Source organism: Physeter macrocephalus, chromosome 7 (assembly GCF_002837175.3).
Source record: "Physeter macrocephalus isolate SW-GA chromosome 7, ASM283717v5, whole genome shotgun sequence".
Taxonomy (NCBI): domain Eukaryota; kingdom Metazoa; phylum Chordata; class Mammalia; order Artiodactyla; family Physeteridae; genus Physeter; species Physeter macrocephalus.
In genome coordinates, this window is record NC_041220.1 from 82,464,439 (window position 1) to 82,482,107 (window position 17,669).

The window sequence follows — 17,669 nt, forward strand, 5'->3', positions numbered from 1 at the left end:
TTCTGACTTACTTCACTCTGTATGACAGACTCCAGGTCCATCCACCTCACTACAAAAAACTCAGTTTCATTTCTTTTTGTGGCTGAGTAATATTCCATTGTATATATGTGCCACATCTTCTTAACAAGATGAATTTCAAATCCCCTAAACAGGGCATTAAGGGCATTGTAGGGTTTGACCCCTCCTTTCTTTGCTCACCTACCTCACATCAGCCACAGTCTTACTTTTTAACCCTACATTTTTCCCTCTTAATACTCTGTACAGACATCAGTCTTTGCCATTTCAGAGTTGTTTTGCAGCGGTCTCTTTATGGATCTGCTTGTTTCTCTGGTCATCAGTGTCATAGTTATTTTTGTCTTGTATGTCCCTGGCTGCTAGATTGTAAATTTTTTGAGAGCAGGGAGTGTGACAACTTTTTATCCCATGCAGCAATATCATGCTCTTTACACAAAATAGGAAATTAATGCATTTATTTATATGAATCCAGTCATTATTTAAGACCACATATTTTAAAATTTGATTTATGGTATAGCTCAATTTATTTTTTGTTTTGTTTTAAATTCCTAGAGACAAATAAAAAGTGGTGTGTTCTGGAAGGAGGCTTCTTGAGTTACTATGAAAATGATAAGTCTACCACGCCTAATGGCACCATTAATATCAATGAAGTTATCTGCCTGGCTGTACACAAAGAAGACTTCTGTTTAAATACTGGGTAGGTCTATCATTAAATGGATAGGAGTCAAAAGTATTTTCTGGTATATATCATACCAGGTAATAAGGATTTTATTATCATTTCACTTCAGTTGCTTCTTTTAGAAGAGTTTAATGGTTTCTTGAAGCCTACTCATTTTTCAGCTTCTGAAAGTTCCTTAGGGAATTCACTAAAAAGTGGAAAAATTTAAATATTATATTAGGTAATATGAAAGGCTGACATGTTTGCATCTAATTTTAAGTAAGTTTATGTCATTCCATTCTTGAACATGTGGTCCCATAATTTTTATGACTTATTCATTATTTAAAATAGTGGACTAATGACGAAATTTATGCTTTCATTAAATGTATCATGGTTAAAAGAGATGACAAAAAATTCAGTGGTTTGTTCACAATAAAATAAACTATTAAGCATATTTAATAGCATATTGAAATACTAAATTCCTTAAAGATCTACTTTGGCATTTTTATGGTCTCAAAAAGTTTCAATTAAAAGAGTAAGCATTTTTTATTTAATATGTTTGACTTACAAAATAGTTTAATAGGATTCTGTGAGGACTTTTGGAAATTGATCCTCTAAAATCTTTGGTGTGAAATTTTCTTATCACATTTTGTCATGTAATTAATAAAAAAGTATGAATACTAAAATCTGCAAAAACCAGTTTATAGGAGCATAGTATTTTAATAAAAAGTTTATGTGAGAAAAGGAAGAGATTTGTAAAGCTGTTATTTATATAAAATTGCATGAAACATATTACTGTTATCACATAATGACCAATATATACTAGTTGAAATGACTGTTGTTTTCTAGTAAATCTGATTTGATTCTTTTATGTGAACAAAACTGGTTATTAGTTGGTTTGTTTTTGTTTTAATCTTAATAGTGCTTTTACTCTAAATGAATGATCAGTTTAACATGGCTTACCATGGAATATTAAGTGCATTCTATTTATTAAGTTGCTTAAATAATTTTACATTAGCATATAATCATATTCAAAAATAAAACATTCTTGATGGAATGTTACTGATACAAGTAGATATGCAGGAGAAAGCATCTATAATGAGATGTGGTTAAAAAAATAATTGCTACCACCAGATTCTTAATCACCTTCAATAGCATATTACAGAATTTTAAATCAGTAATGTAGCCACTGAAAAATCATACGGATTTGTATTTTAGGAAGAGAGCTGACTGAAGTGATAAAGAAGAGGTTGGAGGGAGAGAGACTGTAATTACTGAAAGTTTAGCTAGAGGAAGAAATAATTAAAAAGGAAAACAGTGGGTTGAGAGACTCTTAAGATTGAACTGATAACATTAAATGTCTGACTGAATGGATGAAGAGCTGATGTCAAGGGGAAGAATAAATTAGACTCCAAAGTTTTGATCTTGTTGATGAGGTAGATGGTGATGCCTCTAAATTGGAATATAAAGGAGATACAGTAGGTTGGGGGTGAGAAAGAGGAAGAAGGAAGATGAGTTTAGTATAAGGTATTTTGAGTAGTGGCAGAATATATACTTAGCATGTTCCAAGAAATACTTGGAGCTGTGGATGAGGAACAGAAGGAAAAATTCAGGGCTTGGGATGTTACCCTAATTTTATCTGTGGTAAGGAGATGAAATTTTGGCATAAGACAAGATGATGGAAGGGACATTTGTGAAGTAAGACAAGAAGGGAACTAATTAGAGAACTGTTTGGACAATGTTTGCGTTGAATAGGGGGTCAGAATAAATCAAGAAGGAGTGGTCTGAGAGGGAAGAGGAGACAGAAGACAGCCTTTGTCACATCAGGCCATCGACAAAGTCATGCTGTAGAGTGATTAGTCAGAATAATATTCCTTTTGTCTGATCCAGTGTGTTCCATTTAACTCATCTGAATAAAATATAAACCATCAACAAAAAAATATGGTAGGTAGGGGGTAGATAGATTTCACACTATTATTCCATTTTCAAAAGGAATTTAATTAAAAACTGGACCTTTGTGTTATTTTTCTCATAAAAGCCAAACATAACCAGTGGTTATCTTTTTATTCTTGTGTGCTGTAGGCCCATCTTTACCTTCGAGATCTATTTACCCTCAGAACGTGCATTTTTATTTGGAGCTGAAACATCTCAAGCTCAAAGAAAATGGACAGAAGCAATAGCCAAGGTATTTAAATATTGTTTTATTACCTAAATCCAGAGAAGATTCTTAACCTTCAGAGGTCCATGAAAATTTTATACAGGATTCTGGGAAGAATGTTCATACTTCATTAGGTTTTCATATGTTGTAGTCAAAAGAGGTTAAGAGCTACCTTCCTAGAGCCTTAAGCAGAGAAGAAATTAATGTAGGATCTTGGACAAATCATTCTTCAAATTAAGGCCATGCTTTGATGATGGAGATCTTTTCAATGTTGTAAAGTCATTTTTATGTATGTCTTTTTATAGGTAGATATCTTATTCATGGTATACACAAAGGGGAAAAGAACAGATTCAGTAAAAGATACAAATGAAGACAAACATTGAAGGTTGACATTTTGAAATATGCCACAAATCAACGAAGAGAATGTCTTCCTATTTCAAATCTATATATAAGAAAAATGGCTTAAGATGCTGCCATTTGAAATTGCATTATAGCTCTTCAGTTTTAAGACTGATAACAGGTTTAAATAATTGTTTTGCAATCTGGACTCCTTCTAAATCTTTAAAATAGAAAAACAAATTTGTCCACTTTTCGTCATATCTGTAGCTATGTAAGGGATTTCCTATTTCCACTGTCTTTATTACTTTTTTGTATTTGTTTTAACAGCATTTTGTTCCCTTTGTTGCTGAAAACTTAACAGAAGCTGACTATGATTTGATTGGTCAACTCTACTACAAAGACTGCCATGCCCTGGATCAGTGGAGAAAAGGCTGGTTTGCTATGGACAAATCTAGTTTGCGTTTTTGCCTTCAAATGCAAGAAGGTCAGGAGGATAGAATGCACTTAAGAAGACTGCAAGAACTAAGTAAGTGTTTTTTTTTTTTTCTCTCTCTCACATTATATTCTGCACACAATTCTTTATTGTACATGGAAGTAGTAGATTTCACATAAAATTATGATGGCTCACTCCCAAACATCATATGACTGACTCAGTAGTCTTTAAGGGTATTTAGTGTAATGTTTTTTAAAAAAATATGTTCATGCTTTTCTTCTTTCCCTTCAGCAATTAGCACAGTACTTCAAAATGGGGAAAAATTGGATGTCTTGCTCTTGGTAGAAAAAGGGAGGTAAGTGCATTTTTGCTTTTTACTCTTTATCTCTGCAGCTCTAGGGAGTTGAGTATTCTGGTTATCCTCTTGGAGGAGAACCCATTATTTCGTAGCCTGTTGGGAATTTTCCGAATTGTACCTGTGTGTGTGTGTGTGTGTGTGTGTGTGTGTGTGTATGTTCTCTTAAGTAGAAAGAGTACACCAATGAAGCTTGCATATTTTTATATTCATTAGGAGAAACTCAGTGTGATCAGTTATTAGAGTTTTCTATGGAACTTGATCCCTTTGCAACATTCACATATAAGTATTTGGAAGCACTTTGGCAGTTGTAAATGCCAAAACTACACTGTAAATGTTTTCAGTGTAGTTATATGATGGCTATAAATAATACCCTGAATCATGCATAGCTAAAACCTGATTTCTCGAATTTATTGAGTTTTTCAATAAATATTAAGCTTCTACTGTATATCAGGAACTGTTATAGGTATTGGAGATACAGTGATGAATAAAACAGATATGGTCTCTGCCCTTATGAAGCATCTACACTAGTGGGGGAAACACAATATAAGCAGACCAAAAAAATGGCATAGTATTGTGTCCCTTAATTTTAAATGCTTGAAAAAAAATAAGGTGAAGAGAGTGTGCCTGATGGAGCAGTATCTGTTCTCAATAGGGTGGTAAGAGAAGGTATCTTTGATCAGAGATTTGTATAAAGTGAAGAAACAAACCATACAGCAGTCTGAATAGAATGTACCAGGCACAAAGTCAAGGGTATTTTGAAGACCCCAAGGCTGTGTTGTGCTTGGAATGTTCAGGGTCTTCAAGGAAGCTGCTGTGGCTGGGGAAATTTGAATGAGTGACAGTGGAAAGAAATGATTGCGGAGATATCCCTGGGCCAGAACATATAGGGCCTTACAGGCCATGATATGTAAAAAATGATTTGAATTTTATTCTAAGCGTGATGGGAAGCTGCTTGATTTGAGAGCCAGGAAGTGGAATCATCTGACTTATGTTTTTAAATGACTACTGTGATTCAGATGAATAGCTTTTGGAGGACAGGAGTGAAACTGAGCATCCAGGTAGGATGATGCTTCAGAGGCCAGGCAAAATGTGACTTCCTAATGACATAGTGTTGAGTGTAGGATCTACTGTGAGAGTGGAGGTGAGCAGGTCTGTTGATGGATTCAATGACTCTGAGAGTCAAGGATGACCCCAAAGTTTTTGGCCTGAGCATTTACATAAATGATGAATGGTGCTGTTTTTTTTTTTTTGAGATAAAAAGTACATGGAGAGTAGAGGTAGGATACTAGTAAGTTTAGGGTAGTAGATCAAGAATTTGGTTTTGGAAATGATAATTTTGAGATGTTTATTTGAAAGCAAAGTGGAGCTGGTGAGTGGGCATTTGGATATACAAGCCTGGAATTAAGTGGAGAGGTTGCAGCTGGAGATAAGGATTTGAGTCATCAGCATTTTGACTTTTTTATTTAGCCAAGGAACTGGACAGATTCACCTAGGGAAGGACTGTAGATAGAAAAGAGACAAGGATGTAGCCCCAGGGCCTCCAATTTTAGAGGAGGAATGATCTAGCAAAAGAGCCTGAGAAGGAGCAGCTAGAGTCATATCACAACAATTAGGAAGAACAAATTGTTTTCTCTTGATGTTTCATTATTTGCTTTCAAATCCCTTAATTACATTAATTCAGAATGTTTAGTTCCACAAGAGTACAGGATCATTTGCAAAAATATATGTAATGATAATGTAAAAATATAGCTAAATCAGCCTTCCCTCTGGTGAATTTCCATGCTGGTGACAAGGATAATGACTTTGAGTAATTATCTGAACCTGTCTTTTCTTGAACTTCATAGGAGAATATCAACAGCTTTAGACAGCAAACATATTGCTGATTAGATACTTATGTCAGAGTGTGTTTTTTAACTTACAAACATAATTAGGATTTTATGTTTTTACTTATTTATTTCTGGGCTTACAATGGTCAGTGATGCTTTAGATCCTGATTTTCAGTACCAGATGATAGTTATACTGTTCTCTCAGAATCCTGTTATGTACATGTTCAGAAATGATAATGAGATAGTGGATAGTATTATGGCATTAAAGTACTAGCACAAATGTACTTTTTATAGTCATCTATTAATGTTTATGAATGCCTGTCGCCTGTTATCTACACGGCAGGAAAAAATGGTCAGCAACACACATTGCGTGTCTGAGCTCACAGAGCTTATGTTCTTAAACAAATAAGCAAGCAGAAACTTGCTAGTGGAATTTATTGTATTTATTATATGTATACATAATTTTTTCTAAATCAGGTGACTATAGCCAAGGTATTTTTCTATCATTTTTAGTCTATAAAGGATTTGACCAGTTGTACCTATATTTTAATTAAAATGTACCCAATGTGGGTTAGTGATATTCAATTTTAATTTTTCTTTAGTGCTTACTGCATGCAGTGCACTCCCTCATGAATGCTAGATAAGGAAGCCAGAAGACTAAATGTTTTGTTACCTTGTGACATCTTGACCTTTCCCCTGGGCAACAGGAATCAGGAGGTGAATTCAGATACACTCTTGAGTTCATGGAATAGTTAAAAACTAATAGAATTCCAAAATAATGGTCAAAGCTGAGTAATTTTATTTTTGATAATAATTTAAAGTTTTTAATCTACATGTGTTATCAACTAGTTATGCTGAAAGCATTTTTATGAAAGGAAAGAACAGAGAATGTGTCAGGAGGAGAGTAGGAGAAACACAGGGACAAATATAAAACTATGGTATTTTCCTTGGATCTCTTTGAATAGCTGCCATACAAAGGCTCCATTTGAAAACAACTATGTTTATGACACGCTTGTATCTTGGTTTCATTTGCTTTCCCTGTTTTCTTCAAATCAATAATATTCAGATAACAATAATACAGTGACACCAATGTATAGAACTTACCATATACTAGCCACTATTTTAAGCACTTAGCCTTCCAGTGCCTATATGATATTGAGGACAGTAATCCATTTTGACATCAAGGTAAGGTCATTTTTTAACTTAACAACCTAAATATTTCTTCCTTTTAAAACAAGTGTTAAGTATTAATTTACCAATACTTTTGTGTAGATCACTCTCAAGAATTGTCATCAACTGTACTAGAAGCCTGGATAAATAATATAAGTCACTAGAATTTAAAATTTCAACATTTTACTAGAAAATAAAATTTTTATTAGCAAACTTAAAAAGTTATTTTATTAGAAAAATGTATCCATACAATGCTTACATAATTAAAGATGAAGCAGAAAGAAGAGAGGTTAGAAGTGTGAATAAAGAATCAACCTGGGAGATGGTTAGTGCACTAGATTGTAATCTTTGATGGAACAAAGAGCCTGCAGGTGTGCCTGCAGGTGTCCAGAGCACCTTGTGTTGTGCTGAACAGGAACCCATATGTCTATATATTTATACACAGACATTCACACATGTGTGTACATATATGTGGATATGTATATACATATGTAAATAAAGGGACTTGAGATAGGGAAAAATGGAAAAAGAGCAGGTCTGGGAGAGAGCTAGGGAGATAATGAGTTTGATTTTCGACATGTTGAATGTGAAATGCTTATAAACAGCTAAGGAGAAGTTGCTCGGAGGGAGTTATATTTATGGATCTGACAGTCCTGATTGGTTAATGGGGTGGGGATATAGATTTTGGAGTTACCCACATATAGAAGAAAGAAAGTGAAATCACCTAGGGAGAGTCTACGGAGTGAGAAGGGAAGAAGTAACGTGTGTGAGCCTTGGTGAATACAGGTCAGTTGGAGGTGGGGATGGTTGTCAGAGAGGAATGGCTATCGTGGGGTGTAAAGCTAGTTTATCCAGAGAGTGAAGCAGGAGACCAAGAGAGAATGTGGCACCAAGCCCGGGAAGAGTGTGTTTCAAGAAGGAAGGAATAGTCTAAAGTGTCAGGTGCTATCTGATGAGGACAGATATTCCATTGGTAAGTGATGGGGAGTCCATCTGGGGACTCTGTGGAGAACAGAAGTGATAAGGCAGAAACTGGATTAGAGTCAGTTTGGGAACGGAATCAGATTAGATAACCAGTTGGTCAAGGATGTCTAGAGGTTAATAGGATTAATGAGGTAAAAGGGATTTGACCGAGGAAGGGAATGTATGTGCAATTTTGTTTTAGATGGCTTGAATTTGTGCCATCTAAAACATTTTGATGGAGCAGAGATTAAAAAAAAAAAAAAAGAAGAAGAGTGAAGGTATAAGAGAGAGGACAACAGGACAGGTCCCTCAATTCTAAGAGGAAGAAAAGAGGAATTGATGGATGGTTTTGGATGTTGGTAGCTTTCTAGATTTGGTGGTGGGATGTTGAGAGAGACACCAATCTGTTGGTTTTCAATTGTTTTGTGAAGTAGGAAATAAAGATGACTCCTGAGCTTTTGGCCTGGGTGACTTTATGAATGGTTTTATCACTTACCAAAATAGGGAATATATACTGTACTTCTCTCCCAGTACTCAAACAAAGCCAGTTAATTATAGATGTAATGGTTTAAGAGCTGTTTTAATATCATGTAAAAATAAGAGAATTTCATCGCATTGCCCTATTTTTCATCTGTCTTTTGATCTGTTAGCCCCTTGGGAAATACTGACTGTAAAGTACAGTCGATTGCGGTAGACTTGTCAATGACAGATAAAATTGTGGCTTTAAGAAATAAAACAACTTCTAATTATTCATGTTGGTGGCATATAAAGATAGTGAGAATAGTTGAAAGAAAGAGAAACCAACTAGCTATAAATTTTGACCTTTATTTTTTTGCTAGTAACAGCTTGAACCAGAGCTGCAAATCATAAACTTAATGAATTAATTTCACATATTTTCTCTGCCCTTGTCTACCCTTGATTAAAATGTTAAAATATATTAATGTTTCTTAAAGGCAAGAGAATGAACCCCATGAACTAGTTCATAACTTGATAACCATCCACTGAATATAGTCACTAGATATATATTTTAATCTTCATGGTAATTTTCTCTATATACATAGCATGAGTGTCTTTAGACAGAAAAATATTGCAATAATATTTTCCACACACAGAGCATTTTTGCTCTGAAAAGCTCTAAGCAGAAGGTGCTCCAGATGGTGTTGCTTTAATGTGTATTCTTTGTATTCTTTAAAAATTATTATTTTGGAAAATAAAGCTTTCTTGATTACACTTAAGGCTTTCTGCCATGATATTTGATGCTGTTATTGGGACTTAGATTCTGTGCTTTTCTTGGTGTAGAAAAAAAAAAAAAGAAAGAAAGAAATCATGTTTTTGAATACCCATTGTTAGTCAGTGAATGTCCTGGACCCTGCTGAGGTCAGAAGGCACTTTTCTGGACAGTAGGTTATATATCCACTGTGACTGAAGTATTCAGTAGATTACAGCATCCTTTTCATAAAATTTAAAAACTATTTCTGCACTTGGCCCACATTCTCTGTGTATCTCTTTCTGATAAATAAGTTACTGTGTGCACCATCTCACATTCTGTAGCTTCGTGCTCGTTTGTCAAAGACACCTATTATTAAGCTTTTACAGAAAGGCTGTTAGTTGTAATAAACACAGTATGAATAACTCAGCTGTGTTAATCAGAAACAGAACAGCCTAGCTTTTTGTCGTTGTTGTTTGTTTGGTTTTTGTTTTAATTTTTTTAAGATTGTTTCGTTGACCTATAGTAAAGCATGAAGCACTTGATGGCTCCCAAGCCTGATGACATCCAGTTTTAACTACAAATTCCAGACATAAAGAAGCCGACACTGGGGAATAAACATTTTATTGATATGTTTCACAATTATGGGACAGACTACTTTTCTCAATTTGGGTGATTAATACCCTAAGTTGAAGATTCTTATTTCATATCAACTTATTGCATGTGATTTTTTTCTCCCTCCTTGAATTGTGTTTTAGAGCAGCTGATATGTTAGCAATACCCTCCAGGGTAAATTATCTTAAAGTGGTTTCTAAATTGTGCATTTAATTGCAAATTAGACAGTAGCTGATTGCCCACAATATCAGCTTGACTGCTTTTGTAACTTTCTGATGATTTAATTTGCAGAAATGGTTTAATCTGAATGTTGCCAAAGCAAATCAGACACTCTTCTCTCACCACCCCCACAGGTTTTGCAGAAAGAAAGGGACTATTCAAACTTACATTATAAGGTGATTTTTTTGTTTGTTAAAGAGTATCACGATAAAGGGAATGTGTGCCTATTTAATAAAAGGTGGATTTTAAAGTATATATTATTTTCTTCAAAAATGTATTTCATTCAGTTCAAGACACCTCCCATATACTAGAATGTAAGCCTATGAACAAATAAATGCAATATGGTGTGAAAAAATACAAAAGAATGAGAAGATCCTTTCTAGATTAATGGGATCAAGATAATCATTTTTATTTTTTAAGAAAAAGTATATTTAAGTGGCTCTGGAATCCTAGGTAGGAAAAAAATGAGGGGTTGAGACGCTAAGATCTTCAAAGAGGTGGAAACGATAGTTTCAGAGAAATAGGATGGGCTACGGTACAACTTCAGTCCAGCTCAGCCTTAACCTTCAATTCTTAAGGAGGAAGCATGAGAGAGTGGGCCTGGAGAGATAGATCGATACCATATTAGTATTATCAATTAAATGTAGTTAATAACTTGCCTTTTTCTGGAAAGGATTGCAGGCTCTTTACAAGGGTAAAGATGGCTTTTTTTTTTTTTTTTTTTAAAGCAGACTTGAAACAGGGCTGTTTCTCACATTCCTATGGGTGATTGCCTAATACTATATAGAGATGAAATTGAAAACTTGGAGGCCTTGTCTTTCTCAGGGAATAGTGTGCCTTGACACTTTTTACTAAACTGTTGGCTTCAGAGGAAACAAGCTAGTTAAGCTAATATTTCTTTCTTCATTATTCTTGTGATACAGTTCTGCATCTGCAGATTTTCTTAATAATTGTTTGCCTCTTTCTGGCTAAAATTCCATCACTGTTCAGCAGTTTCTTATCTGAAGGTATGGGGAAAAAAATACTGTTTCTCTATAAACTAAAATGAGGGCGCTTTATGGATGCAATGACTGAATAAAATGTTCTGGACTCCCATTTCTGTCCATGAAGCAATAACTGGTATGGAACATGCCCTCTCACTTTAAACAACTAGAAAACTGGACAAAACATATGAGATGAACTATTTTCAGACTTTAGGACAATAGGTATCCCAGGATTGTGATCACGGAGAGAAGGGAAACAAGTGACATAAGGGTTAAGATCACCTTGGCGTCTTATTAGTCTGTGGCACAGGGAATGGGGGAACCCAAGCAGAATGTGGTGGTTTTGCTATACTGAAGAGGTTTTGCTATATTGATTTCCCCTATAGAGATAGGGGAATCTGTGGTAGCTAAACATTGCAGGATAGAGTACAGAGCAGAGGGGGAGATGTGCAGAGCAAGAGCTTCAGAAATCTTCAAAGGAGTTCCCTTCCATCTTCAGCTCAATATGAACCTGCATATTTGCAGGTCGAAACTCCAGGTAGAAATACTCCCTGGGTGTGCTACGAGTTGAACAATTCCCAGAGTTTAGACACTGCTGGAGTGGGTTCAAATTTTATCTAGCCAAGTTAGACAGACTTCATTAATACACAGAGCATTTGTAAAGACTCCAGAAAGGTAATTCCAGAGTATTAAGGCTAAACCAGCCCTCATGTAAAGGCTGCTCCATTTTTACCTTACTAAGCTTAAAAACAGACCTCTTCACAAGTCATTTAGTTACCTGGGGTCAAATAGGCAAAAGATCCCAAAACAAACATCAACACCCTTTAAAGGAAGACACAATCCTGGCACTGAATGAGGTCTAGCATACGGTAAAAGTTACTAGCAAAGTGAAAAAGCTGCAAATCAGTTGATAAGAACAGACCCAGAAATGAGAAGGATAATGGAATTAGCAAAGAATATAGACAGTAATTTTAAAATATTATAAATATTGTAAAAAATAACACTCTTTGACATAAATCACAGCAAGATCTTTTATGATCCACCTCCTAGAGGAATGAAAATAAAAACAAAAATAAGCAAATTGGACCTAATTAAACTTAAAATCTTTTGCATAGCAAAGGAAACCATAAACAAGACCAAAAGACAACTCACAGAATGGGAGAAAGTATTTGCAAATGAACCAATGGACAAAGGATTAATCTCCAAAATGTACAAACAGCTCATGCAACTCAATATCAAAAAAACAAACAACCCAATCAAAAAACGGGCAGAAGACCTAACTAGACATTTCAGCAAAGAAGACATACAGATGGCCAAGAGGCACATGAAAAGATGCTCAACAGCACCAATTATTAGAGAAATGCAAATCAAAACTACAATGAGGTATCACCTCACACCGGTCAGAATGGCCATCATCAGAAAATCTACAAACAATAAATGCTGGAGACAGTGCAGAGAAAAGGGAACCCTCTTGCACTGTTGGTGGGAATGTAAATTGATACAGCCACTGTGGAGAACAGTATGGAGGGTCCTTAAAAAACAATATATTAACGCATATATGTGGAATCTAGAAAAATGGTACAGATGAACCTATTTGCAGGGCAGGAATAGACACAGACAGAGAGAACGGACGTGTGGACACAGTGGGGGAAAGGGAGGGTGGGATGAATTGGGAGATTAGGTTTGACATAAATACACTACCATGTGTAAAATAGATAGCTAGTGGGAACCTGCTGTATAGCATAGGGAGCTCAGCTTGGTGCTCTGTGATCACCTAGATGGGTGGGATGCGGGAGGAGGGAGGTCTAAGAGGGAGGGGATATGTGTATACATATAGCTGATTCAGTTCACTGTACTGCAGAAACTAACACAACATTGTAAAGCAGTTATACTCCAGTAAAAAAAAAAGTAAATAAAAAGACAATTATTTACACAGAGAAAAAAAGATGTAAAAGAAAACATAAACTAGAAAAATGGATCTAAAGAAGGAGCCAGATGGAACTTCTAAAGCTGAAGAATACACTATCTGAAAAGAAAATCTCACTAGATCAGCTAAATGCAAGAATAGACTCTACATTAAAAAAAAACACTCGAACTTGAAGGCATGACAATAGAAATTTTCAAAACTTAAGCACAGAGGGAAAAGACTGAATAAAATTAGCTGAGCCTTAGTGACCTGTGAGACAATATCATTCTTATGTAAGTATAATTAGAATCCCCAAATAAGAGAAGGATGGAGTAAAAAAATATATATATATTTGAAGAAATGTGGCCAGACTTTTTTCAAATTTGATAAAAACTGTAAACCCACAGATGTACAACATACCTCATGCATGATAAAGGCAAACCACATTAAAACATATCATAATCAAATTCCTGAAAACCAGTGTGAAGATGAAAAAAAATTTTAAAGTACCAGAGGAAAAAAGACACATTAAAAATAGGGGACAAAGATGAGAATGTCTTGTCAGAAGCAGTGCAAGCCAGGAGATAGTATAATGAAGTCTTTTAATGTGTTGGGAGCAGGGGGGAAACAAAATAACCAAACCAGCAGCTATTAGCCTAAAATACTCTCTCCAGCAAAAAGATCTTCCAGAAATGAAAGCAAAATAAGTAGTTTTTGGTCAAACATGCTGACTTATACTACAAGACTCGGTTTTTTTATTTCTGTATAAATGCCTAGGATATTATATTCTTTAGTCATGTTTTTGGAATGTGTTGTTCTTGTTTTTTAGTTGTGTTTAAAATGTTCTTTATAAAGGTGAATTTATTTTTCATACAGCCATATTTATAGATCCTATCATTTGTTCTGGTTCTTGTCAGTAGACCAAGCTCAAATATGATAGTCTCTACTTTGTGATTATTATATTACAGTGTTGAGAAAGTTGTTTTTATTAGTCTTGGGACTTGGTTTCTAGGTCTTATTGAACTGTCTTAACTCATTATAGGATATAGGGATTTTTTTTTATATGGCTTTGAAGTACCGTTTAAAATTTAGGCTTAGGGAATGGACAGTTAGGAAAATTTATTTTTCTATAATTACAGTTCTTTAAAAGAACTTCCAGATTTTCAAGATATAAATTCCTATTTCTTTGGAATCGTTTTCCAGAAATATAAAATTGTTGTTTGATAACACTTGAAATCACAAAGTTGGCCAGCATTTGTGTTAAAAATATCTTTTGATGCTTTATTCAATGTGCACAGAGTTTAGATAGCATCAGAGAGGAAAGCTGTTGAACTGATGCTATTAAATGTCAAACATCTACTGCACAAGATGATGTATTTTAGGATTCAGCCTTTGACAAGTGGACTCAGGAGTTAACTTGTCATTACTCATTCTACCCTTCACTAGCTCACAAGCAGACAGCTAAACTTGTCATCACAGGATTTCTTCGGGTTAGAAAGAAAATTTGAAGTTGGAAACATTTACAGTTAACGGCAGAATTATACTGCTATCATAGGAGGGCCATTGCCTTTTGGATTTCTTTTACTGCTTGCTCAAATACACATTGTTGTTTGTTTATAAGCACACATTTTCAAAGATTTTTGTCTCATATTCAGAGCTTAATTATCAGATAAAAAAAACCAAGACTCAAAAAAGGTTAAAAAAAAAAGTTAAAATTTTCTCTTTACCTAAACTCTTTAATTTAGCAAGAGGTAATTTTGATTAAGTCTACATAATGTAGGGGCTTGATATTCCTCAAGGAAATTACCCAGGTTGTATAGTTTCATTTAGACAAATATGCCCAGCAGTAGATTGTTTTTGAGCTAAAGATGATGTAAGGCTAAGGTATGTCAGGAGTATTAGAGCAAGTGTCAGAATTCTTCAAAAAGAAAATTACAAGACCTGGAGGTCAAGGCTGTTGTGGTGGTGTGGAAAATAAAAACAATAGATAGAGATGCCAGGAGAAGAGATGAAGATTACAGGCACCAGTGTCACTGAAGAAGAAGTTACAGCAAGTTCAGAAGATGTTAGAAGTGAGTGGAGTGGGGTGCCAGTAGCTTTATCTTCATAGAGGAGCATTTCAAGAAAAGAAACCGAAGGACAGAAAGGAGTACTTTTTTTTTCTTTTTAAATTAGGGCCAGTGAATTATCAGGAATGTGAAACATTACCCGCCACCACCCGCCCCCAAAAAAAAGAAACCTAAACAATCCAGAGTTCATGCAGCTCATTCCTTTCTCTTTGGGTTGAATCCAAAGTAGCTGTCTCATAGTCTGAAATGAAAATTAAATAGTTTTATACTTAAATACATCAATGATTACTTTGTGTTTCAAGTCAAATTTTATATCTAGTGATAGAACATTAAAACGTATTTACCCACTAAATACCTCGTGCTATGCTAAAGGCTATTGATGCTGAAATGCTTTCTTTGTTTACTTGTACAAAGTTTGGGGTGTAGCGGCTAAAACATTCACACAGATAGAGCAGGCGATATGATGGCGGGTAGAGTGGATGTTCAGGATTAAGAAGGGATGCCTGGTACACAATAAGCATTGGATGAAGAGAGATGGGGATGGAGTGTCAGCGAGGGTTACCTGGAATACACCGATGGAGGAGGAGCTGGAGTAACCAGCCAAAGAGCCGGAAGTATTTATTATGAAGACAAGAACATGTTAATTCTTCCTTCCTTCCTTCCTTCCTTCCTTCCTTCCTTCCTTCCTTCCTTCCTTCCTTCCTTCCTTCCTTCCTTCCTTCCTTCCTTCCTTCCTTCCTTCCTTCCTTCCTTCCCTCCCTCCCTCCCTCCCTCCCTCCCTCCCTCCCTCCCTCCCTCCCTCTCTCCCCTCTCTTCCCTCCCTCCCCTTCCCTTCCTTCCCTTCCTCTCTCCCTCCCTTCCTTCCTTCCTGGAATGGCAAAATTGGAGGGGAAAATACAGGCCAGATCATGAGGGCCTTTTAATCTTGAAAACTCCAGAGCTGCTGTGGAAGGACAGTGATTAGGAAGTGATGTCATTAGCTTCGTATTTTAGAAAGATCATTCTGGCAGTCTTGGGGAGCAGGGACTAGAGAGGTGGGGAATTGGGAAATGAATTTTGTTTGGAGGGGTTTTAGTGATTTCAAGGAACAGTACAAAGACCTGAAAGAAAGCGATGTTCAAATAAAGAGGAGGCAGAACATATATGTCAGGGAACTGGAATGAACAGAATTTTGTGACTGAATCCATGTGGCAGTGATGGGGTGGGAGTGGGGGTGGACCAATATACAGTTAATGAATCCTAAATTTCTGGTGGGTAAGTGGAGAAAGTAGTACTGGTTTGGTATGAGGAGGGATAAAGATTTGAGATGCTTGTGACACCTTAAGGTGAAGATGTCCAAAAATCAACATTAATTAGTATTATGTTTTATTATTTACTAATATTACATTTATTATTATTCTCATTTTGCCAGTGATGAAACTGAGAACCAAAGAAGCTTGATAACTTGTCCAAAGTCATAAAGGGAGTGCAGAGCTAAAACTTGAGTTTGGGAATTGATTGGATTTCCCAGTCTCTTAGCTGCTTTATGCTCTTGCTTTTCAATCACATAGAGATCTGATTTGTGAGACAGTTATCGCCTAGAGATAGGGATTTGGGAGTTACCAGCTTATATATGGGGGATGAAACCACTGGCCTGAATGACATGTCCCTGGAGAGTCCTTGGAGTTCATGTGAGTGCACTGAGGTTACAACTTCATTTTCAGAAACAGGAAGTGAGCTTGGGAAAGAAATTGAGGCACCAGAAAGACAGGAGGAAAAGCCAGGAAGAATTGTGCTACAAAAGCCAAATTGGGTGGTATTGTTTTTCCTCTTTTTTTTTTTTTTTTTTAAAGGAATGAAGTCATCAAACAGTTCTAAAATCTTGAAAAATATAGCCCCAAATATCCATGAGAAGTCACAGGTGATGCTTGCTAGAAGGGTTTCCGTTCAGTTATTCAGAAACAGAATGAAAGGGGAAATGAAAGGAGGCAAGGAGATGAGACCACAAGTTCAGGGAACTTCCTGGACTCTCTGTAGAGAGAGACGTGACTGTACATGCAAAGAGGGATTGAGTGAGTGGAAGCTGGTGGTAGAGGAGTTTTCTTCCTTTTTTTAAAAATATATTTACTTATTATTATTTATTTATTTATCTTTGGCTGTGTTGGGTCTTAGTTGCGGCACGCGGGATCTTTCATTGCAGCGCGTGGGCTCTCTAGTTGTGGTGTGCGGGCTCAGTAGCTGCGGTGCGCAGGCTTAGTTGCCCCGCAGCATGTGGGGTCCTAGTTCCCTGACAAGGGATCAAACCAGCTTCCCCCTCATTGCAAGATGGATTTTTAACCACTGGACCACCAGGGACGTCCCCAGAGGGGTTTTCTTCTGATGGATGAGACAAGATCCCATTTATATGGATCTAAGGATAATCTGTGTAGAAGTTAAGAATTTTTTAAAAGGCAAAATTATAATTTGAAATATTTTTGAAACCTTATAGAACATTATACATCCATGGGCATACCAAGTTGGATTTCACAGTCTGGCATACTGCAATTGAAAAAGCAGCAGGTACAGATGGGAATGCGTTACAAGATCAGCAGCTCAGCAAAAATGACGTTCCCATTATCGTGAACAGCTGTATAGCATTTGTTACACAGTATGGTAAGTATCACAAAGTTTTTATTCAACCCGCAGAACTCATAGTAGCATATTTACAGTTTTTTTTTTTTTTTTTTTTTTTTTTTTTTTTTGTGGTATGCGGGCCTCCCTCTGCTGTGGCC

The 17,669-nt window shown here is 35.9% G+C and overlaps 1 protein-coding gene across 1 annotated transcript in view; it reads left to right on the forward strand.

Moving 5' to 3' along the window:
- The window catches only part of ARAP2 (ArfGAP with RhoGAP domain, ankyrin repeat and PH domain 2), a 184,216-nt gene that overhangs the window by 79,162 nt on the left and 87,385 nt on the right, over positions 1-17,669 (forward strand). Inside the window, exons 15-19 of the mRNA XM_055086113.1 lie at positions 568-712; positions 2,756-2,858; positions 3,498-3,696; positions 3,895-3,958; positions 17,387-17,550. Of these exons, the coding sequence (XP_054942088.1) occupies positions 568-712; positions 2,756-2,858; positions 3,498-3,696; positions 3,895-3,958; positions 17,387-17,550 (675 nt within the window). The remainder of the gene's footprint in view (positions 1-567; positions 713-2,755; positions 2,859-3,497; positions 3,697-3,894; positions 3,959-17,386; positions 17,551-17,669) is intronic.